Below are 24,426 nucleotides of genomic sequence, written 5' to 3' on the forward strand. Positions count from 1 at the left end.
AAATGGGGATACTTAGCTGGGCCAGTTAGGGCCATCATATTACAAGGAAGCTGGTTTCCTCTTGTATAGGCCCCAGTTTTGTAGACGGTTGAGACTCCCAGGCACAATGAACCCCCCCAATTCTATAACAATAGAAGAATATTTGATGAACTACATAGCGGCATATACAGTTCAGAATGTTGTATGCTGCAAAGCAATTCAGTTGAACAATTATCCTAACATTATTGTTTGTTGAGCACTTAACCTCCCTGTGGCTTTTTTATGATTTCCCTTGCCTCCTTGCAACCCAACACCACCTCCCAAGCTATTTTGAAGGATCTCCTGACCCTCCATTGCAGACCAGGATGGGGTGGGGGCTGCAGGAGAAATTGTGTATTGGAGAGTCTTCCATCAGTAGAGGGCACTAACTGCATATAATCCGCTGCTTTCAAATGCAAGGGGTGAAAAAAGAGCATGGGGCCACAAAGGGATGGCGCTGTCATGTTATTGACTTGTCATGTTACTGAACTCAGCAATATTACTGAACTTGTCATGTTGCTGAACTCCGGAGTTAGGTAATGCTGGGGCTTACATAATCAGAAATTGTGTAAGTTACACAGGCACTCCAGTTGCCACCTAAGCCTCCCTCCAAAAATTAATACTTCCCAATCAGGAGATTGTGGCTTCCAATAGATACTGGCTCTTAAATCAACCTTTAAGAAAGTCTTGCATGCTGCTACAACCTCCCACGCTTGTCAAGGGTCACTACAGTTTAAAATATGATGAAACAGAGGACAAACATCCCTTTACAATTTTAATAGTTATCACTGAAATGAAATGTAATAGTTACACTTAATACAAAAGATGGACATTTTTACTGCTTTAAATGCTGTTCTTCAAGAAGTTATATCCAGTGACCAGCAGATAAAATTGACATTGGCTCCCTGTTCAATCCTGTAATCTTTCTTGTTTTGCCTTTAAAATGAAAGAAAAAAGATCAATGAGTTCCCATTCAAAGTAAAAGCCCCCTTGAAAGTCACATGGTCTTCTCAGTTATTCCCCTGCAAATGATTTTTGTTTTGAAAAATTGATTTTTGTTTTGAAAAATTTGAAAAATTGTTTCCCCCAATTTTTGCTAGCAAAAACCTTTCCTTTGCAAATGGGAAGAGCTAGGAATGAAAGGATCTGCCAGTTTCACTTCTCTCCATTTCTCATTTTTTTCCATCTTAAATTCAGCCTTCCACATTTGTGCAGCAATTCACAATATAAGAATGAAAAATCCTCATAAAGATTCATCAACATTCAATGCAAATTTCTCCTAATAAACACATTTTGGGATGTGTTTCTTACACATTTTTGAAAGCAATTTCCTCTAATATAATGCATTCCGTATGTCATTTTCACTAACATTTGTATGCACATTTCCCCCTAATATATGCATTTTTGTAAATATTGGTTGGTTGGAGAACTGCATAGCAAAATTCATTTGCCCAGATCAGGCGCATTATGTGACCCATGAGAGCAGCAAAACAACAAGACTGCACAATGGTGATGGGATAAAATCAGGCCAAATATTTATTGACAGCAGCAAGCAGGGTAAGGGTTGGCATGACATTGGGTCCAAGGACTCAATAAGCCCTCCCCATTGATGTTAACCCCCCGCTCCTTCACAAAGGGTAACTTTTTTTCATTGGCAAAGACTGGGGGAACTGGCCGAGGAAAGCTAGTAACAAGGGAGAGGTTAATGAATGTGCTGAAGACCTGAAAGGCATGGGGATGACTCAAAATTTTTGAGTTGGGGGAAAGTTGCATTTCAAGCATAAAATACCGAATATATTTTTTTGTGCATAGAAAAGGTGTGGGTTGTTCCTTGAGGCTCCTAAAGGGCCACAAATACTTTGCTGTTATGAAAATTCATGACAACACTGTTTTGAGCTGCATTTGCAGAAAAACACTTCCAATTATCTATATTTTATTATCACTTTCAACATTCTTCTTCATGTAAAATACCGCCCCCTCCCAAATTGCAGAGCAGTGTAAGGTATGTGGTGAAAGAGAAGCTCAGGGTACCTGGGCATTTTTAGCTAGAGAAAAGAAGACATATGGATATCTTAACAAGTTTCTCATACACACACACACACACATACATTCATATAGTCTACAACAAGTGTTTTTCTGTGGCGTTTACCTTGTGAAACTATATGATTGTCCTCGTACAGTCAACATCTTCTTTCTATTGCTGTGTCTTTGAAGACGTTGATTAGAGTAAAACTGACCTGGGGAACACAAAGAAAAACACAGGAAAATAACTGCAGTTCTCAAAGCTATGCTGGAGCAGCTGCAATACGCGTCCCACCCCCCTTCCAATAAAGGCTAATTCCTGCTTGATTTTAGGATACATTTGACTACTGTCTAGTCTAGTATTTATCTTGATGGAAGTATTTTTTTTTGGGGGGGGCAGCTCACCATGGCCTTCAACAGGCCTATAGCAAACAAAATGGATAGACTGCAGTACACTTGCGCCTACTATGAATAATAATCAATAATTAAACATGAGAAGGTAGTTTTACTCATAAAACAACAAGCTCAGTGTTTCTCCGAGTTTTCTCTAGACATTTATTCAACACTTGTCCACTTTTCTGAGGTGGAGCTGCCTTGTACGTGAGGAACGGTGAGCCCCAGGGAGAAGGGAGCCATGGCCAAGAGGCTGCCATGGGTTCCCTCTCCAAAGATAGGAGTAAGAACATCAGGTTGGGCCTGGAAACTGAGGAAGATCTTCGGTGGCTCTCCTGACAATCATGTCAGCCGCACCACCCCAATTCTCACAAGTATTGGTGTAGTGACGGAGAGATTGAGCTGTGAACCAGACAGTTGCCAGTTGAAACATAACTTAAGGTATCATGAACTGACTAGGTGACTTAGGAAAGCCACTAAATCAGGGCTCCCCTTCTCATCCCCACTCCATCTGAAATGTAGAGACATTCATGCTCATTTTCTTTCAGAGTTGTTCCAAGGATATAAGGTATATAGTGTTAAGTTATAGTGCTACATCAAAACCAAGCTTACTGGTAAATAGCATGATGATTGCTACTTCATTGCAAAATCTGAATACATACCAAAAAGTCCAGCAATGTTGTTAGAAAAAAGTTCACTATTCTTGAAGTGCAATCCAAGGAAATTAAGAGGGTTCTTCATATAGTAAACTTGTATTGTGATACCATCTGGTCCTGATAGTGAAAGACTCCTTTCCTTTTCAATAAGAAAGCTCAACCTAGGAAGGAAGTGATGCTTTTATTTCTAAATATATACATGTTGAAATAAATGAATAAATATTAATATATAGAAATATATACATTATTACTATGGAATACCAAATGTTTGTAGAGTTGTGTCACTATATGTATTGTAACAATTCAATATTCCCTGAATTACCTCTTGATCTGCAATCCCAATTTCAAGGTGGCATAATTTAATAGGCATTTATGCATTTGGTTCTTGTTGCATTTCTTTTTTTAAAAAAATATTTACACTCCTCTTATGACACAATAGTTACCAGCAACAGGTAAAAATTATTACAATCAGAATAGAAAGTGAACACCAAGGAAAAAGCAATAGAAGCCTGTATTAGAGTGAGAGGCTTAAACATTGAAAGACAAAGTCATCATTAGGGAAAGCTTAGAAAACTAAAAAAAAAAAAGAGACCATGTAAAAACAACCAAAAAAGGTGTCTTACAAAGATCTTTGAGGAGGAGATTCCATTGATGTGGGGCCACTACTGAAAAGTTGCTGTCTCAGGTGGCTACCATCATGCTTTAGCAGGTTTGTAGGGTTCCTGCAAATAACTTGACCCTAAACTATTTAGGGCTTTACATTTAAAGGTAAAATCAGCTCCTGAAATTGAAATCGTTTGATTTTGATTAGGATACTCTCCAGACACCAATTCAGGGTTCCACTGTCTTCCTAAGATTAGCTTCAGTTGTTTCGCATTGGTGTTAAAAAGTATGGGGGGCAAGATATATTCTCATGATCGGTGTCACTGTAACTCTATGCCCCCAACACCCCCTCCAGTAAGGCTGTCCAAAACGGCACCACTGCCAATTGTATCTGGATGCTGTGACATCCAAGCCACGAAATAAACCAGAACAAAGCTCAGTGGGCACAATTCACTGAAACATTTCAGCTTGAGATACTGAGTCAATTTCATTATTTTCTGGCCAACTAACTGCTTCTCGCCAGTCTAAGCGAACATATATTATGAAGCATCTACCTCAGTTCATAGGAAATTAAAATGCTTTGTTCAAAGAGAAAACCAATATTTTTTAAAGTCCCAAAATGAGGAAATCCACTGAATTTCACATGAAAGCTGTTATTTGGATGCATGAACAACAAAGGCTTGTGCTTTGAAAAGTTATGTAAGTTTAGGAGTTCAAGAATGTAAAGTAGCATTAAGTATAGCCTTAAAGTCAGACCAACCAACACTGAAAAGAAACTGAAAATATTAAATTTTACCCTCTAGTTGTTAAAGATGCAGCCTTTGTCCATGGGAAAGAGCTCCCATTGCCCTGATCATTCAGTATAATTTCTCCCATTGACACGTTGATTTGCACATTGGGTGTCTGATAGATTACGTTGAACTCCACAAACTTTCTGTTTTCTCCAAGCTTACCAGTCACTTGGATCCCTGGAAATATAATAGTCAAAATAAATATGAGGATCATACGCAAGAAACATATTGCTGTTTACTAAGCAACAATTTAATATAAATAAAACTGTGATATAAGCTCAAGAGCAACAAATTCCATGTGTTGCCACCACTTCTTGTCACCTTTTTTGAATGCCTACTGAAATCACACAATTGGCCAGAATTTCAAGAGCTACAGCTAGAACCAGATGACGCAACTAGCTTGTATTTGTTGGTTAGTATTGACAAATGTACATAACTTACCAAAGTAAGACATGTGATGACACATAGAGAGAAGATACAGGCAGGTATAAAAGAAGTAAACTCTGAAATTGGACCCTCAACCTTTAAAACAAATAGTACTGATTAAGTACTATGTTGGCCTATGGACCATGAAATAATAACAATAAATAAGAATAAATAACAATATTAAAAAGTGAGACATGTGATTCAATGTTGCAGGAAGGATTTCTACAATAAATATGTGAAACACTTTGAACAACTGGAATGAGACATGTAAAACCACGTATTCTGACTAATGCATGATATTAGCAACAGAAAACCATGTCACAAAATTTTTCAGTGTAAGCTCTACAAGACCAATAGTGTTGAGATTTTCCGGGTCAGTGGTTTTAATATATTTCATTATCAAATAAAATGCACTCACACAGATTTCTGGAAACAACCAAAATGCTTGACATGAAAATTAGGGAGTTGACAGCACTTTACATTAGAAGGCTTACCTTTGCCTGCATCAGTTAGCAGGGTTATGGGTATTTGCAACTGTCCATTGATATTTAAACAAATGGGATTTTTTTCATGAGTCAGTTGAAGAATGAAACTTGGATACTCATTAACAGTGTCTGGGAGAGACTGAACGTTGCCTAGGAATCAGTAGAAACCAAAAAATATTGTCATTTTTAAAAGGATAGTGAAATTTGTAAGTTTGGACCTGTCTTGCCAAACCTTCAGTGAAGTCATGCCAAAGCTACATTTGGGTCTTCCATACTGTTTTCAAATGGTGGCTGGTGGCCCAAAGTCATCCTGCTCACATATGACAAAGGCCCCGTAGAGTGGATTTAAAATTAAGCGATAGAGACAGGACAAGCACTAAGGAAGGTGACACCTTGAGTTTTCTCAATTCCCAAATCACGCATGCTACATATTACACACACACTCTTAACAAACCTGAAAAGGTTGTCTGTGGGGGTTTTTTTGATATAAAAAAGAACAGCAACCTCAGAAGGCTGAGAATTTAGGAAGAGAGGAGCTGCTTTATACTGAGTCAGACCATTGATCCATCTGTCTCAGGACTGTCTACACTGACTGCAGAAGTTCTCCAGGGTTCCAGGCAGAAGTCCTTCCAAGCTCCACCTGGGGATGTTGGGGGATTGAATTTGTTCTGAGGAGTGGCTTGGGTGCTGCTTAACCTGTTCCTCACCAAACATTTCCCCACTTAGTCTTGTAAGCTGCTCCCCTCCACCTTACCAATGGGATTCCAAATACATGTACCCATATCTGAAACACCTCATGGAGGGGAAAATATATTAATAGAGAATAAAGTGAGAATTACTCACCAGGGTGTCCCCCCAGCAACGTGTATGAATAATCCGCATAATCTAAATAACCCAAAAATATATAAATTGTTAATTTTCTGCTGTTATACTGCATAGGTACTAGATCAACCTTCCATAACCTGGTGTCCTCCAGAGATTTTGGACTATGATTCCCATCATGTCTCATCACTGGTCCTATGGACTGGGGTTCTGTTTTTTGTTTTTGTTTTTCTTACTTTTTATTTAACAGGATTCGTATTTTTTTATTTAGCAGGATTCTTATTTTTTATTTAACATGTCCCACTTAAGGTATAGGGACCCATTGCTACCCCTAAATTTTTTTTCTAATATATTTTTTAAATCACAATCACTATGCAGCAAACAATACTGCCAAGTGGCTTTTAAATACTGTATATCAATTGCCAACTACATTTGGCTGAAAGATTCATCTAGGAGAAATGCCACTTGATGTCCCTGAAACAGGGCAAAATCTTGCCAGGCAAAAACACTCAGAAAGTGAACATTGGCAGCTTCATGCATATTTATTCTCAAGGGGAAAAAATAAGCATTCCTCCTTTCCCAAGAACACTGAACAGGACACTTAAAATTTTGTGGGTGTCATACAATTTCACACTGTCAAATTCAAGTTGCACAACTAAAGCATATTTAATGCTCTTGGGCACAGAGAGAGACTTTTTGCAATAAAGAATGTGGCATGAAAAAACACTGGAAATTGTGAGATAAAAATGTTTGATGCAACCTCCCTGCAAACAAATCAGAATAAATCTTCAATTAAACAGAGCCATTATATAACCTCTCTGAAAACATTCTGCAAACAAATGAGGATGAATGCTCAATAACCTGTCACCAGGAAGCAACGCTAAGCCAATTATAAAGCAGCTATTCACAATCCCTTACACATGAAGGGAAAGCAAAAACCTGGAGGCTGTAGTTGGGAGCAAGGACCTCAGGACCCCATACAGAGACCCTCCGCACTTTCACTCTTTCCCAAGGCTATCTCTGCCTCAAGTTGCGACTAAGAAAATTACACAAAAACCAAAGTCTCACAAAACTGATTAATCATAGAATCATAGAGTTGGAAGGGACCCCAAGGGTCATTTAGTCCAACTCTCTGCAAAGCAGGAATCTTTTGCCCAACACAGGGCTCAAACCCATGACCATGAGATTAAGAAAGAGAAAAGGGATTATTGAATTAGTGGTAGTTTTCCTCTGCCTCGCATACCCACCTGTGGGGAGCAGGGAGAGGAAAATGGTGAGTGTAGCACTCCTCCAAGAAAACAAAAAACAAATAATCTTTAATTCTTAAATATTGTGCATTGAGTGTGCTAAGAGTGTATACTCCATTGATTTGAGAGGAAAGGTCCATCCAATTCTTTGCAATCACCAAATTACAAGAACACTAATGTTGTCCTGTCTACATACTTGGGGCCAAACCCATAGCACTGGCACAGAGAGTGCTGTACTTAAAAGTAGGAGGCGGGCCCAACCATCTGTGGAAGCAGAAAACTTTTATTTTTACGTCCATTATAATATGCCACCATTGGCTCCCAAGGACCAACTGTTTTACAATGGCTGCAGAAGAAGGAACACAGAGTGCAAGATAAGCCTAAACCAGGGGGGTCCAAACTTTTTTCAAAGAGGGCCAGATTTGATGAAGTGAACATGCGTGAGGGCTGACCACAGTTGTTGAGATTTTTAAAGGATTTTTGAGCTTTTTTTTAGGATTTAGGATGTACTGCCATGGGAGCCAGATTAAATCGACTGGTGGGATGGATTAGGCCCCTGAATCGGACTTTGGACATGCCTGGCCTAAACCATACATGAATGTGATGGAGCATTACCTTGCGCAGCAGTAATAAAAAAATCGGTTTGGGGATGGTCATAGTAACGCCTAGATGGTCCTACTGAAAAAGAAGGAAGTGTTTCAGTATGTGTAAGTACAGAAGCAAAGCACATTCTACCCTAATACAATTTGTGTCCATACTATCCCTGACATAAATATAATCCTTCTAGTTCCCTCCCCTCCTTTTTCCAACTGCACACATTGTGTTTCCAACTTCACATGGCTGTGTCCAATGGCTCATGAAGAGAAACCCTGCTTCTGGCTCCGCATCTCCAGAGAGAAACAGAGCCACTCTAACCCCATACGACTTCAGAATTGCTGTTGGCGGATTTTTGGTGACTCTGCAACTTCTGTACAGGAGAGAGATAAGTGCCTCAATTCTCAACACTCCAGAAAACAGACTGTGGAGCTATAGCTGTAAATTTGTGAAGATTTCATACCATAACTCCCGGAGATGTCAAGAGGATCGCTACCTCCTAAAATTCTAGAAGATTTCGTCATGCCTATGAAAGAGTCTCATGGTTAGATCATTTTTCTCACAGTATAGAAATTCTTAGGAATAAGTTACTGGTATTTAATTGTTGAATAAGATTACATACCAAATGTTCGATCTGCAACAGTGTTTACATTCTCATTATCTGGTCAAAGAAACAAAGACAGCTTCAATGGACTGTAAGCTCCATCTCAATTTTTATTTCTCCTGTGTTTGCCCCCTCGAATTATGCCATAGCCTTTTGGTGCTATTGGGAAGTAATGTGTGCTAATCTGTCACCTTTCTCGATTGACCTTTTTGAGAAAACTATTTCACAACAATAGTACGATTTCACAGTTTTGGGGTACCTAAATTGCTCAGTGGAAACCAGAAAAGATATTTCACCAACATTCCTCATACTCATTGTAGATCCATAGAAATCAATAGACTTAAGTTACTTATTACTGAAGTTATTGGATTTTAATGGGTCTCAGTATGACTTAACAGACAATCACTCACCAAATTCTATTGCTGAAAACCACAAACCAGATCAGGAATAATGCCAAAGCGTCTGCCTATTATATCATTCTAAGCATTTCACACTATTTTCTATTGTCAGACCAAGGGAAGTAATAAAGGTAAAGGGACCCCTGATTGGGTCCAGTCGTGACCAATTCTGGGGTTGCGGCACACATCTCGCTTTATTGGCTGAGGGAGCCGGCATACAGCTTCCAGGTCATATGGCCAGCATGACTAAGCCGCTTCTGGCGAACCAGAGCAGCACACAGAAAAGCCCTTTACCTTCCCACCGGAGCAGTACCTATTTATCTACTTGCACTTTGATGTGCTTTTTGATCTGCTAGGTTGGCAGGAGCAGGGACTGAGCAACGGGAGCTCACCCTGTTGTGGGGATTCGAACTGCCGACCTTCTGATCAGCAAGTCCTAGGCTTTGTGGTTTAACCTACAGCACCACCCGTGTCCCCAAGGGGAAGTAATAGTCCTACTCTATTCTGCCTTGGTCAGACCACACCTGGAGTCCTGTGTCCAATTCTGGGCATCACAGTTTAAGAAGGATATTGGCAAGCTGGAACATGTGCAGAGGAGGGTAACCAAGATGATCAAGGGTCTGGCCACCAAGCCTTATGAGAAATGATTGAGGCTATTGGGTGTTAAGATGGGAGAAGAGAAGACTAAGAGGTGATTTGACAACCATTTTCAACTATCTGAAGGGCTGTCACGTGGAAGATGGAGCAAGCTTGTTTTCTGCAGCTCCAGAAACCAATGAACCAATGGATTCAAATGACAGTAAAGGAGATTCCAAATAAACATCAGCAAGAACTTCTGACAGAAGTGGAATGGACTCCCTTCGAAAGTGGTTGACGTTCCTTCATTGGAAGTTTTTAAACATAGGTTAGATGGCCATCTGCCAGGGATTCTTTAGTTGTGTTTTCTGGCATCCCTTCAAACTCTACAGTTTTATGATTCTATGAAAGGTATATTCAGCACCAGTAACATACCAGTGCTATCACATCAGTGACGTCACCTTTCTTCACATAATTATAAGCTACATTTATCATTATCCTTGTCTCAATAGTTATACTTCTATCTGACTGTTTTACCACTCTCCCAACACGCCCTCATAGCCAGAGCTCTCAACTCATTCTTCTAGCACTGAACTTGGGTGAGAGTCAAAAGATAAATGCATGTATCACTTCAGTTTGAGATGGGAGCAATTTGCTCTGATTTACCTGCCTCTGTAGGCTTGTTTGCCACCTCTTGAGCATCAGGTTTGGTGACCACCATGGAAGTGAGAGGTGTAACAAATCCAAACTTCAAGGAGATGTTCAAAACTTGAGCTTCCAGGTTTTCCTGCTGTTTTCCATCAGCTGAAGCACTAGGGTACAGAGGCAAAATCTGCACTGTCTGCTTTCTACACATGATCCAGTGAAACAAAATACAGAGACTTACGTATATGCGTTGGGTTTTATGTTAGGAATGTTGGCTTGTATCCAACTAGATAACTGCACACACAGAACAACACCCACAAGTGTAACAGGACTTCCCCTCCTTCTCCTACCCCCATGGGCCCCCTACACCAGCCTCTAACCTGCTCTGAAGGGTTTGGGGGGGAACCCAGAATAGATTTGGGGGGCAAGCAAGGGGAGAAGATGGGGGGGGAGTTGTGCTGTGCTTGCAGACGTTGTTTCATGTGCACAGTAATTGAGTTTGATACAACCTGCTATGATTTACACCCTCTCACTGAAACAGACATAGCCACACAATATATTTAAAGCACATTTATACAGTCATTGCTTCTCCCAAAGAATTCTGTGAATGTAATTTTCCTCACAATTCCCAGAACCTATAACAAACTATATTCCTGGGACTCTGTGGAGGAACTTATGTCATTTAAATATATATTTACATTAGTATTAGGATAACAATATCAAATATATAAAAGAATGTATGGGTTAAGGTATTTTTGTATGTAGTCATATAATGTTTTTTCTCTCCTTCACACAGGAGGTGTGTTCTTTGTTCTTTTCCCCCTTTTTGCATCACTTTATTGCTTTGTAGTTGAAAAAAATTCAATAAAATATCAATTTTAAATATATGGTATGGATGTGACTGCAATAATGAAAGCCAAGGGATTATCAGCATGAGCCAAGATCTTGCAGAAAGAAGTGTTTCTCAAGTGACTAAGCAACTATTACTCACTTTGTGTTATGAGTTGCGATGGAGTAGGCTATATGCCGAGACCCTTCTAATCCCTAGATCCAGCAAGTGTTAAAAACGAATCAAGGATTCAAATTCCTGGAATAGCCAGGCTAGCTTCCTGGTGAGGTCATGGACTGTTAAGGTAACAAAAGAAGTGGATATGTGCCAGACAGCAAATGGGTGCCCCCCCACAACTTGCTGGTAGTTAGAAAGATAAAGGCCAGGGTTGGGAGTTAAGTTATGGGAGCTAGAATCTGGAAGCAAAGCTGTGGGCCGGGTAGCCAGAGAGAGCCATGCCTGATTTCTGTTGGGATGCAAGGTTGTGGCTATAGGAAAAGAATAATCCTCTTGAGGAGTTAATGCTGTGAACCCCTCCATCAGAGGCTGTGTTTGTATGTATGTGTAAATAAACCATATACAGTCATACCTTGGATCCTGAACGCTTCTGTAGCCGAATGTTTTGGCTCCCAAACGCTGCAAGCCCAGAAGTGAGTGTTCTGGTTTGCGACGTTCTTTGGAACCTGAACATCTGACGTGGCTTTCGATTGAGTTCAGGATGCTCCTGCAGCCAACTGGAAGCTGTACTTCGGTTGTTGAACGTTTTCAGAAGTCGAACAGATTTCTGGAACTGATTCCATTTGACAACCAAGGTATGACTGTATCATAAAGACACCACAGCCTCATTCCAAGGGGAACATGAACCCTAGATAAGCACATAGAACCCCTGGAATCTCACATGCTTCAGAGCTTGCAACACTATTATTAGCTTACGATTTTTCTAGCAGCTGCTGAATTGTCAAATAGGCCCATAATCTCTCAATGAAATTTCCAAAGATGTATTTCTGATGCTGAAATACTTGCTCCTTTTCTCTTATATTTGCCTCTTCTTTAAGAGTAAGTTCACTGGCATGCTGGAAAACGAGCGGGGAGTGCGAGTTATTCAAAGTAACACTCAATCTGAATATAAGCAACACATACTGTTTTCTGCACAAACTGATGTTAGAGGGGAAAACCTATTTAAGCAAACTTTTAAGATTGGAGGGAAGAGAGAAGAGCAAGCATCTACCGCATTCATGAAAACAACAAATTATGAATATAACAATAAAAACAAGACAATTGTGAGCTCATGTTTTTGCTGGAGATGCTGAGATCAAAGAGTGCATGGCTGCCATGTCCCCCTCATGCTGCCCTCCCCGAGGGGTCTTGCAAAGCAGTTCAGGGCTGGCTCAGGGAGGGTGGCTAGAGCAGCCCCCCCAATGTGCCTGGAGTGCCCCGTCAGCCCCCTCCCTGCTACGCCCCTGGTTGCATACATTTAGGCTCCAGGCAAAAATGTTTCTTTTCAACATACATTTGGCAGATTAACCTTCTATGGCTTCTTAAATGTGTTTGTGGGAGGGAGCGTCATTGGTTTGTTTTGGTAGCAATGCGCTCTATGTGGGGCTACCTTTGAAGGTGACCCGGAAACTACAACTAATCCAGAATGCGGCAGCTAGACTGGTGACTGGGAGTGGCCGCCGAGACCACATAACACCAGTCTTGAAAGACCTACATTGGCTCCCAATACGTTTCCGAGCACAATTCAAAGTGTTGGTGCTGACCTTTAAAGCCCTAAACGGCCTCGGTCCAGTATATCTGAAAGAGCGTCTCCACCCCCATCGTTCTACCCGGACACTGAGGTCCAGCACCAAGGGCCTTCTGGCGGTTCCCTCACTGCGAGAAGCCAAGTTACAGGGAACCAGGCAGAGGGCCTTCTGGGTAGTGGCGCCCTCCATGTGGAATGCCCTCCCACCAGATGCCAAAGAGAACAACAACTACCAGACTTTTAGAAGACATCTGAAGGCGACCCTGTTTAGGGAGGCTTTTAATGTTTGATGTAGTACAGTACTTTAATATTTTTTTTGGAAGCTGCCCAGAGTGGTTGGGGAAGCCCAGCCAGATGGGCGGGGTATAAATAATAAATCATTATTGTTGTTGTTGTTGTTGTTGTTGATTTTATATGTGTTTTATTATGTATTTTGTATTCTCATTTCGTATTTTTCTATTGTGAACCTCCCTGGGATATTTGGATGAAGGATTTTTTCCCCTTAAATTTCAAATACTTTAAAAAAATCATAAAAGGAAAAGCAGAGTTTTTAGTTTCAAAGCAGAATGTACCACAGAATGTTGGGGAAAGAAAAATGACTACGCAGCCCAAAGTTGTTCATACAAAAGAAGCAATTTACTTACTCCTTTAGCCTTAATTTCCACAGGAAGATCATCAACGTCATTGCCAAGCTTTCCAGCTACAACAATTTCAGAGCCATCAAAGAGCAGCTTGAAATTATTCTGAGTTATTTCCAGTACGGCATTGTCTGGGTACTTCATTTCAATCTCTTTCAGGATAGGCATAGCTACCTCATGATAAAAGCCCTTGAATGAGACAGACAGAAAAGGTAACCATAGGAACAATTCCCATTGGCAGAAGCCTGCACAAATGCTTCTGTTAATGCAATGAGACTCTCCCCACTCTCCTTCCTCCGTGTGCCCCCGCACCCTCCAAAATTGGCTCTGGGGTGCTCAGGAGAACCCCCAGAACAGCATGCATAGGAAGCAGAAAGGGGAAGGCTCCGTGTTGACGGAACGTTTTCCATAGCACAACAAGGGACGCAGTGGCGCCATGGTCTAAACCACTGAGCCTCTTGGGCTTGCCAAATAGAAGGTTAGCGGTTCGAATCCCTGCAACAGGGTGAGCTCCCATTGCTCTGTTCCAGCTCCTGCCAACCTAGCAGTTCAAAAGCACACCAGTGCAAGTAGATAAATAGGTACCGCTCCAGTGGGAAGGTAAACAGTGTTTTCGTGTGCTCTGGTTTCCGTCACGGTGCTCTGTTGTGCCAGAAGCGGTTTAGTCATGCTGGCCACATGACCTGGAAAGCTGTCTGTGGACAAACGCTGGCTCCCTCGGCCTGAAAGTGAGATGAGCGCTGTTCCCCATAGTCGCCTCTGACTGGACTTAACTATCCAGGGGTCCTTTACCTGCCTTTTAACTTATAGCACAACACTGAATTCCTTTCCATAGAGAAATATTTTGGCCTACCTGAAGACAGTTTTGAGATTCTTCATTTAAAATATATGTATATGTTTTGATTGTTGCTTCTTTCCTACCTGGAGCTGCAAGGCTGCATCTGAGTCCTCGTATATTCGGCGAGCCACTCCCCCATTTTCTAAAGCCATCTTCTCCAAAAATGTGTAGCTGACGTCAAACCCAAAGCCAAGGCAGTAGAGGAAGTACTTCCCCTCATTAGCTTCCCGTATGTTTCTTTGAATCTTATCAATGTTTGTTTCACCTGTCATATATGGGTATAAAATGTGAACACACCCCAGCCACTGATAAAATAATTAAATATGCTGCATTTTGAAAGAAACAAGCAGATGTTGGGAGTATGAAAGATATTAATGAGTTTACAAACACCCACTGACTTTTCAATTAAAGAAAAAACTTTTAAAAGCAAATATTGGATATCTGTGTTCAACTATAATACATATTTCTTCTGTACCAAGAAAAATGTTTGTATTTAGGATTTCCTGTTTCTTATTGAGAAACTGCAGGAGTACTATATTGTGGTCAGATAAAGGCTATATTGTTTTTTCCCCATCTGGCACTCATACAATCTAGTGAGTCCGAAGTAAATGAAGGTGTGAAAGAGAGTTAAAAAACATGAGGAAATTTTGTAGACTTATACGGCAAGCTGATGTCTGGAGGATATTCTGTGTTCCCACTTAGGATGTAACTGCTTGAAGAAAGTTCTGTTGAGGATCAGTCTGTGTGTGATTATTCAACTCCTCTCTGTTTAGCATCCTCCTCCCTCTGTTTAGCCTTTTTTGTTTATTTGATTATCTCTTTTGTCAATTGTATGGATATGTTGGATGTTTAAGAGGCTCATAAAAACCAAATCCAAAGATACTGGGGGAATCTTTAGTGGAAGGTTTGAAATGGCAAATTGTTAAAGAGAAAGGGAAGTAGGAGCTTGAAAAGGGGGTCACACACACACACAGAAAATGTCTAATTAAAGTAATTGTTGATAAGTATGCATTAAAAATAAAAAATATAAATGAAAATAACAGCAGAATGTGTGGCTTTGCTGTTTCTAACTCACCAGTAGTAGGTTGACCGTCTGTCAGCAAAATTATCATGGAAATGCTTTGGTCTGGCAATAGCTCAGCTGTGGTGTCTTTGTCCAGTGAGTGTATTGCCTTCTGAAGAGCACCATTGATATCTGTTGCTGTAATGGGAAAGAAAACAGGTCAGTGGATTTGACCAGAGATTTATATTGTTCGTCAGAGATCTAGTGAGGAGGCTTCAAAGGTATGGAGGGAGAGAGACAGCCAGGGCCATCCCAACAGTTAGACAGTCTTGAAAAGGCAGCCAATTAATGGTTATTTCATTTCTTATTTGCAATATTGTGAAATCCAGTCCATGAGTTTTGAACATACAAAGAAGACAAACACAAAAGAAATAAATGCAAAGTTACTGAAATCACTGGGTACAGTCAATAGTTTCACAACTGAATTAAGAGAAACAGGCAAATCAATTTCATTCAATCTTAATGTTGCTGTTAAATAAATAAATAAATAAATAAAGGCTTTATTTTCACCCAGCCCATGTTTTATGTGTGTTCCAGTTTGCCAAGGTCTGGTGGAGTTTTAACCCAGGCCTTAGAAAAATGCTCTAGAAACTAGGCGCTAGGGTGGATAATGCTATAGATTTCTGATGGGCCTTTTCTCATGCCTAAGGGTTGTTTGAGTTCTTAATAAAGTGCTTTGGCATGTCTTGCATTATTACTGCAATGTTTAATTGCTGGGGTGGGATGAGAGGCCCTTGTAGGATATTCTATTTCTTGTGCCAAAATATCTTGACTTGGCACCTTGGTGGGGATTTGCTCCTGCATCGAAGGCAAGATGTTGCCCTGGGGATATGGGGAAAGAAAGCAAAAAGACCTAGACTAGTAGAAATCTATGGCTTAAAGAAAATAAAATAGCACCAAGTCCACAAAGAAAAATCAAGAGATGAGCAAGTTTAGACATACAGTATGCAAATGGGAGTTAATACACTGAACAATTATAGAGGAGGAATATGGTCACATTTCTGAGTATAAAAAATAAGAAGCTGTTGAATGAAAAACCGAACACCTGAGAATTAGGTATGGACTTTAAAAATATACTGCAGTGAGCATTTCTGATTAAAACTCTGCTGAAAAACTTGACAAGTCTGTTCAATTGACAAACTTACTTCCTCCAGCAGAAATGGTCTCAACATGTCGTTTAGCCCATTCCACGTTCCCCTCTGTAGCTTGCAACATAGATGAAGTCCATAACCTCACAGTTCCACTAAAGAGAACTAAGCTAAAGTAATCTTCAGGATTAAGGTCTTCCAAAATCTTCTTCATTGCCTCTTTTGTCTATAAAAAGTAATAAAGCAATGTAATTTCCAGTCACAGAATCAGAAACTTAACATTAGACTTATATTTAAATAAATATTTCTGCAGAATATGGGTCTAGCAGCCTAATCCTTGGCATGTCTGCTCATATAGAAGTCCCCCTGTATTTAATGGAACTTATTCCCCAGTAAGTGGACACAGAACTACAGCTAAACAACTATGTATTTTTCTTTCCCACCCCCAATATGGAAGTGGTTTTGTGCAGAAAAAAATTTAGCCCATGAAGCCGGTTGAAGGACCCTACATGTAGAAGTTGCTGTGGGCAAGATGTGTCCCAGAACAACAGCTTTGGTCTGTGTTGTAACTGATTTGGTTCCCATTTTAAATTTCATCCTAGGCCATTAACATCCCTCTTTAATATCATTTGCTAAGGTCTAGAAAAAAAAGACAAGACAAGGGACTATGTCCTCTTTAAACAGCATGCTTGTAGTCTTCTCTTAAGTAAATTGACTTGACAGAAAGCAATTTATCCGGGAAATTTACTTGATGAGGTGGTACTGTGTGGCTGGTTTCAGACTGTAGTAGAATTTACATGCTCTGCTCCTGGTCTTCTAAAGTAAATTCAGTCAAGAGAAGGTGTGGCAATGTGTCATTACACATCATGCACTGCTGTACTTCTCTTGCCCCTTGAGATTCCTCCCAGAAAGGCAATTCTAGGGTGGTAGCAATAGGGGTGATGCATCTCCAGTGCTTTATGCACACGCAGACCCAACTGATTTCCAGAATGTGGCCTAGCTTTTCCTGGGAGATGCTTGAGGTGCTACAAAAGCCAGCAAAACCTATTGTACCAGTGAGAGAACAACGGAATGTGTGGACCCTGGGAATTGGCAGTCCTACAATAGTGCTTTCCTTACTTTAAAGGCTATCTTGCATAATCAGCCAAGGAGGCAGTGGGCTTGAAAAATAGGACAGGGATTAAGTCCAAACTACTGTAAATGAGCAAGGCTCTAAGGAGCTAAAACACTTGTTCTTATGTGCCTCAGCTCTCAAATCTCAAAGAGAGGAGCAGTTTGGTCCTGCTGTGGGATAGCAGACTCCATAAAGATTCATTGTGACTGTCAAAGAGATACTGCTATTGTCACTGGTAATTAACATACCGTTGGCGTAGCATGGCACAAACACTAGAAAATTTTCTATTTGGAAAAACATTACCTGCCGTATTTTCTTCCCACTCATAGATCCACTTGTGTCTATGACAAAGACCACGTTTTTGGGAAATGCTGGCATTTGACTGGGTGCAAAATAATGCACAAAATATCCATTAACAATCTGAAAACAAAATAAGTGGTATTAAGGTATTACACATTCATATCACAACACAGCAGTGTATAAAGTAAGTCAAACAATGGAACTTGCTCACACCGGTAGCCGTGATGGCCACCACCTTGGATGCTTTTAAAAGAGGATTTAAATTCATAGACAAATTCATAGAGGATAAGGCTATTGATGGCCACAATGGCTATTTTCTGCCTCCACAGCTTGTGAATGCCAGAAACCACAGGAGGGAAGTGTGTTCTTCTACTCGAATCCTGCTTCCTGGTTTCCCACAGGCAACTGTTCAGCCACTGTGAGAACAGAAAGTTAGGCTACATGGGCCATTGCCTTGCTCCACCAGGTTTTTCTTATGCTCTTGCTTTCTTATGACCACATGTCAATTCAACTATATCATGCGCACAAAAACTCACTGTATGAGCAGTACAACCAACCCTTTAAATGTAGGCTAATCCAGCCTCATATAACCAGCATGCTTGAATCTAATTAATGCATGAAGGGGTTAAGGTCATAGAGTAACCTGTCCTAGCAGGTTTAGCCTATGTAACTTCCCCTCACCTTGGAAGGAAATAGGTAACCAAACTTTTGTTCCATCTGTCTACATGTGAACATGGGTGTGTGAGGAGCTTTGAGCTGCAGCCTCTTTTGTTTGAGACAAGTATGGAGTCTGAAACAAACGTTTTCCTATACCAATAGTTTAGGACAGGCATAGGCAAACTCGGCCCTCCAGATGTTTTTGGCCTACAACTCCCATGATCCCCAGCTAACAGGACCAGTAGTCAGGGATGATGGGAAATGTAGTCCCATCAAACATTTGGAGGGCCACGTTTGCCTATGCCTGGTTTAGGAGCTTTTAGCATTTTGTAAACAAGCTACATTTTGTTGCCTCCGCAACTTTTCTGAATGCTTTATAGTAGGCATATTTATCTGACCCAAGGAAAGTTTGTAAGTACAGTGGTACCTTGGGTTAAGAACTTAATTCGTTCTGGAGGTTCATTCTTAACCTGAAACTGTTCTTAACCTGAGGTACCACTTTAGCTAATGGGGCCTCCCGTTGCCGCTGCGCCGCCACCGCACGATTTCTGTTCTCATCCTGAAGCAAAGATCTTAACCCGAGGTACTATTTCTGGGTTCGCGGAGTCTGTAACTTGAAGCATCTGTAACCCAAAGCGTATGTAACCTGAAGCATCTGTAACCCGAGGTACCGCTGTAAACCATTTTTATAATTTACCAGATGTGGTCTTTTTCTATGCCAGGGGAAGTGGAAAAATTTGGAAGGACATTTTAAAGGGAGACATTTCGGAATTCGCTGAAAAGGGCACATTTTAAGGATTTACATCGAATATTTTTACACTTTGCTTTGCTGCATGTTTTGCCATGTTAAATCTCTGCTGGAGTTCTCCCTTGCCCCAAACTTGGATCTTGACTTCTAGAAATTTTTGAGCAGATGAACTGAAGACAAAGCAATTAGCAGTGGAAACCTACATAGGTCTACTGAAAAGTAAGTCCCATTGAGTTCAACAGGGCTTTCTCCCAGGTAAGTGGATTGCAGCTTAAACCAGCCTTTTAGATAAACACATCCACTTTACTGTTATGTCAACAGGGTTTGTGTTCCTAGAGATACAATATTTGTCTTTTAAACTGAGATTAGAGACCCTTTGCCTTTGCAGTTAGTTTTCTGTGGTGAAATTACTGTAGTCCTTAGACTACATGAAGACTAGGAAAATGAGAAGCCAACAACTGTTTGTCTAAAGGAAGTTCCTGTTCTCTTTCTTACTAAAGAACCTGGAAAACTGACTGGAATATCTAAATCTCAGGAAGAAGATTATGCTACAATTCAGTTCTGGTTCTTTTTCAAACAAAAGTTTAGGGGTTGCTGCCTGAAACTAAGATTATACAATTTGTAAATAGGCCTTTTCCTATGCCCCCCCCCCTGAATTTAGCTAAGTGATGCCTATTACTCTGAATTCTCAGTATTTTTTTACCTGTATATCACCTGCAGTCTCACTCCTTTTAACATCATAATGTATGAGAAAATTTCCATCGAGCAGTGTGTCATCCAGTCCAGGGGTTTTTCGTTGTTGATCTATGGTTGGTTTAAATGAAATGTGGGCCTAAATATGAGCCACAAAAGCAAACAATCAGTCAAGCTAGCATAGGAGGGCTGGTGATTTCTATTATTTTTTAAAAGCATGCGAAGTCTTGTAGTCCATGTAATACATACCTTTGTCTCATTCTGCACCTTTGTTAGAGCATTGTTCAGTTCATTGGTTATGAAAGTGCTCTCAGTTTCCAGTGCACTTATACCTTGTGGTTCAAATATGTGGGTGTCAATCTGAAGAAAGTAAAAAGATGCTTCAGAGTCATAACCTTCAGCTACAACATGGGGCCAGCAATTGGTGTCATTTATAGAAAGAGCCTCTTCCAAGAATTTACCTGAAAGTGTTTAACAAGTTGTTTGGGCTTGACCTTGATCAGCAGTTCGTACTTTCCCAGCTTTCGCTTTAGAAGTTCCTCGTATGTGAGTTCAAAGTTAACTTTGGCAGCTGCTGCAACACTGACTGAAACACGAAACTGTTCTAGTTTTCTTCCAGTTGATCTGAAGGGAAATGAGGAATTTAGGCTTTATGCAAGAATTTGGCAGCTCATCCTCAAGTGTGTCTGGGAAATGAACTCTTGAGTGATATTAAGTTGTGGACATCCACTAGCAGAATGGACTTCCATGTGCCACGAGATGTTTCCTTCATCTCCTTCCCCTGTAGATGCTTTTTGTGTCCCACAAATCTTTTCCAGAGGATATGGGGACATTCAAGAACAGATTTGGAAGGCAAAGGGGCCTGCAAGGGGGAGAAGAAGAATGAGAAGTCCCACTACATGAGTAGAAGTCAACTCATGTGGTACTGGATTTCGAAGTAATGTAGTATAATTGCACTGATACTGCAGTGGAGATTTTGAAGGCAGGCCTCTTATACTTTTAATAGTTGTGTATAAGAGGGAATTCTGACAGGTGTAGTTTATCTTGTAGAGGAAAATGGCACAAGTGGTGTCTTTCAATCCTCCACAGAGTGCTGAAATAGCAGCATCCAAAGCACCAGGGATCCATGGAAATTGACTTTTCTAGAGCATCTGAATAGGGATGTTAAGAGCTCTGCAAGCTACCTGTCCCTGGTCTCCCTGTGGATAGGACACTGCTGAACTTCCAAAAACTTGGGACAAGACATTTCTAGAACATCTGGTGTCTTTTCTGAATACTAAGAGCCTGTCAGAAATGACAGTCTCCAAGTATCCTTGCTGAGGGAAAACCTCTCAGGGAAACAACAGTCAATTCATAATGCAGCTGAACAGTATTGTTTGTGAAGTTTGTATTGGAAGCCAAGAAAATGTTTGAACTTCAGTGACATCACTATGCAATACCAGTGAGTGTTTGATATGGTGTCTGTAACCCTTAGCGGGTCTACTTCATGAAAGCCACCAATAGCTCTTTTAGATTGATTATAATCTAGTCAAATCTACCCTCTTTAGAATGTTATAATTTGGGCATACTGCTAGGACTGTAAAATGGAGCTAGAATGAATTGAGACTTAGGTTCTAAGAATATTGGGTTGGATCTGCAACTGTGTGAGCATAATGCCACTTGCATGAGGGGATCTTTCACCTCCTTTGCTCTGCAGCCCCTGAAAGCCCTTTCTGGGATGTGAGGAGACCGTTGTAAACAGTACAGCTGCTATACAGTAAACTGCAGTGGGAAATGGAGCCCTGTTCTTGCAAGGTCCCTTCACTTTATTTTCACAATTCACCCTTCCATTGCTGCTGTCCCAAGCCACAGCTTACACTGAGGGCACCTGACATTTAGGAGAGGTTTCTGAGCAGGTGCAAGGCAAGAGAGACAGAGGCAGAAGAGACCTAGTAAATCAGCAGAACTTTGGCTCCAACCCATCTTGTCCTTAATGTTTTGCTTAATGATCACAGTTGGCCTGCATTTAGGGACAATTTTTGCTCACAACATCAGGTTTGGTGACTATTTCTTTTCGCCTTTCCCTTTGGTATTGTTGTGTGATTATTTGATCAACCCATTTGGTCTAGTGTGCATTTTCTTGACACAATTCAGCTTTGGGGAATGATGTCAGTGGTGCTAAGAAGTGGTGGCAATGGCTAGTAAAGTAGTAGATGTAAGTCACTTTCCAAATATTCCTATACACTTCTATCCTCTCTATGGCTTTAAAGGTAAAGGTAAAATACGTCTGGACGGTTAAGTCCAGTCAGAGGTGACCAAGGGCGGCACCGGGGGGAGTTGCTTACTTGACCAGTCCAGCACTTTGTCCTCGTGAAACCGCAGCATCATACTGATCTTGTGCAGATTTCTTCTCTTTGATTATTCCAGGATATGTTTCCCCATCTATTGTCCTTAAAAAACAGTGTTTTGAACAGTTAAAATCATAAGGAAGAGAACATATCCTCTTCTGCAGCCCACCTATTCCTCCCAAAAAACTGCTCTGGAGTTGGGGGGACCCTTCAGAACCATGTGGGAGGTGATGTTGGGGGAAGGTGAATTCAGTTTCAATAAGATTCTGCTTTTATAAATTAACAGGTGAAAATTGCCTCCCCCTTCCACTCATTGGGACGTCCGGTTGATAGCACTGGAACCGCTTACTGGTTGCAACTCACTTCCTCAGCTGGAAGAAGCCCTTCCATTCACAGAATAGCTGGGCTGGAGCAATCTTTCTAACTTTTAAGAGGCCCCAGACATGAGCTTACAAAGCCTTACATGCTAAAGTTTGTGATGAAAGCTGACTTGGGTAACTCCACTTCAAAAAGAGCCTCCTTGGATTCATTCGCTCTGTTGACAACTCTGCTGGTGATTACTGTGTGGGCATATCGTGAGGTAACTTTGCAGTCCACATGCAGGCTGTAGATTTCGATGGCATTCTGGAGAAGAAGAGGAAAAGATTCTCTGAATTCTGACAAACTTCTTCCACACCAAATGTATTATTGTAGAGCAAGATTTCATCAGCTCATTTAGTTGTCAGAGCAAGGAGAGAGTGCATTCGTTAGGCTTCCACTCTGGCAGATGATGTTCATGCTCCTGCCCTAAAAAATTGCCCCCTCCACTATGCCACTGGTCAGGTCATAAGTCCACCTAGCTCACTGTTGTCCTACACTGACTGGCAGGCTCTCTAGAAAACCTGGAACCCTTGGCATGCAAAACAGATACTCTTATCACAGAGCTATGCATCCTCCCAGATTATAAATTAAATTAGTAGTTTATATACTCCCATCAGTATTTAACACAACCAGTTTAATAGCAGTATTAACTAAATTAAGGTTAATATCATACATGAATTAGATTCCCCACCCCCTCTTTTTTCATGTTTCCGAACTGCATTCGGTAACATGATAAAAAGAGGGGGAGGGGAATCTAATTCATGAGTAGTCTACTGATGTGAATATTTTAAGGTCAGGGAAAGTAGTCATGGAAATCTGCTGCCCAAGAATAAGGACTTCCCATTACGTGCCATCACCCCAAACCCCACATGAAACTAAGTTCTTTTAAAAAAATGGATATTGCAAATTTATGTACCTTTCCCCAATATTCTAAAGACAAATGAGACATCTCTAATTCAGAAAAAGGGACAATTACCTCAGGTGCCGCAGGTTCCACAAATACTTGTAGTGAAGAAAAAAACAGCCAAGCGACAAAAAAATGCCTGTCCATTTTGGATGTGACAAATCCACAGAAGTGAAGTCTTTTATACAAAAGAGTTAATGAACGACTAACGTCTGAGGGACTTTGTGGACTATTGAAGCCTAATATTTACCCACTGAATCAGAACAATATTCTTGAAACAGAACATCCCCCATCCTGCCAATGTCACCAATCTTGTCAAGCAAGTGAATGGAAAATCTGTGTTCTACCCAATATTTACCCACTGAATCAGAACAATATTCTTGAAACAGAACATCCCCCATCATGCCAATGTCACCAATCTTGTCAAGCAAGTGAATGGAAAATCTGTGTTCTACCCAATATGTCTGCAATACCAAAAATATATGAGTGGCTTCCCCCTTTCCTGTGGTTTTAAGAAAGTCCGGTTCTATAAAAATTTGCAGAATATAAATCACAGAATATAATAATGTTTTTTTAAAATAATAATAATTCCATAAAGAAAATTTGATAACACATGTACAGTATACAGTCAAACCTTGGTTCTCAAATGGCTCCATTTTCGAATGTTTCAGCTCCTGAACGTCAAAAACCCAGAAGTAAATGCTCCGGTTTTTAAATGTTTTATGGAACACTGTCAGGGCTACCCTAGGTCCCAGCTCACAAAGGACCAACGCTGCTTCGTTGTTAAGTATAAAAGCCTTTATTGAAGTTCAGTTTCACTTCCAGAGCCGCAGCGCGCAGCCC

At 40.7% G+C, this 24,426-nt stretch overlaps 1 protein-coding gene across 1 annotated transcript; it reads right to left on the reverse strand.

The window, feature by feature from the left end:
- Positions 1-780: 780 nt before the first annotated feature.
- Positions 781-23,745, reverse strand: LOC310757733 (inter-alpha-trypsin inhibitor heavy chain H4-like). The gene is made up of 22 exons (XM_083603307.1): positions 23,656-23,745; positions 22,783-22,943; positions 22,317-22,421; positions 20,454-20,616; positions 20,242-20,352; positions 20,003-20,131; positions 17,898-18,014; positions 16,538-16,706; positions 15,405-15,530; positions 14,413-14,594; positions 13,498-13,680; positions 12,043-12,182; positions 10,302-10,447; positions 8,680-8,718; positions 8,521-8,583; positions 8,079-8,138; positions 6,238-6,279; positions 5,404-5,544; positions 4,489-4,660; positions 3,096-3,250; positions 2,168-2,255; positions 781-954 (listed from the first exon to the last, which is right to left on the reverse strand). The coding sequence occupies exons 1-22, from the start codon at positions 23,728-23,730 to the stop codon at positions 876-878; spliced, it is 2,646 nt and encodes an 881-aa protein (XP_083459433.1). The 5' UTR covers positions 23,731-23,745; the 3' UTR covers positions 781-875.
- Between the last annotated feature and the right edge of the window lie 681 nt (positions 23,746-24,426).

This window comes from Podarcis filfolensis (assembly GCF_964270895.1).
Source record: "Podarcis filfolensis genome assembly, chromosome: 2".
Taxonomy (NCBI): domain Eukaryota; kingdom Metazoa; phylum Chordata; class Lepidosauria; order Squamata; family Lacertidae; genus Podarcis; species Podarcis filfolensis.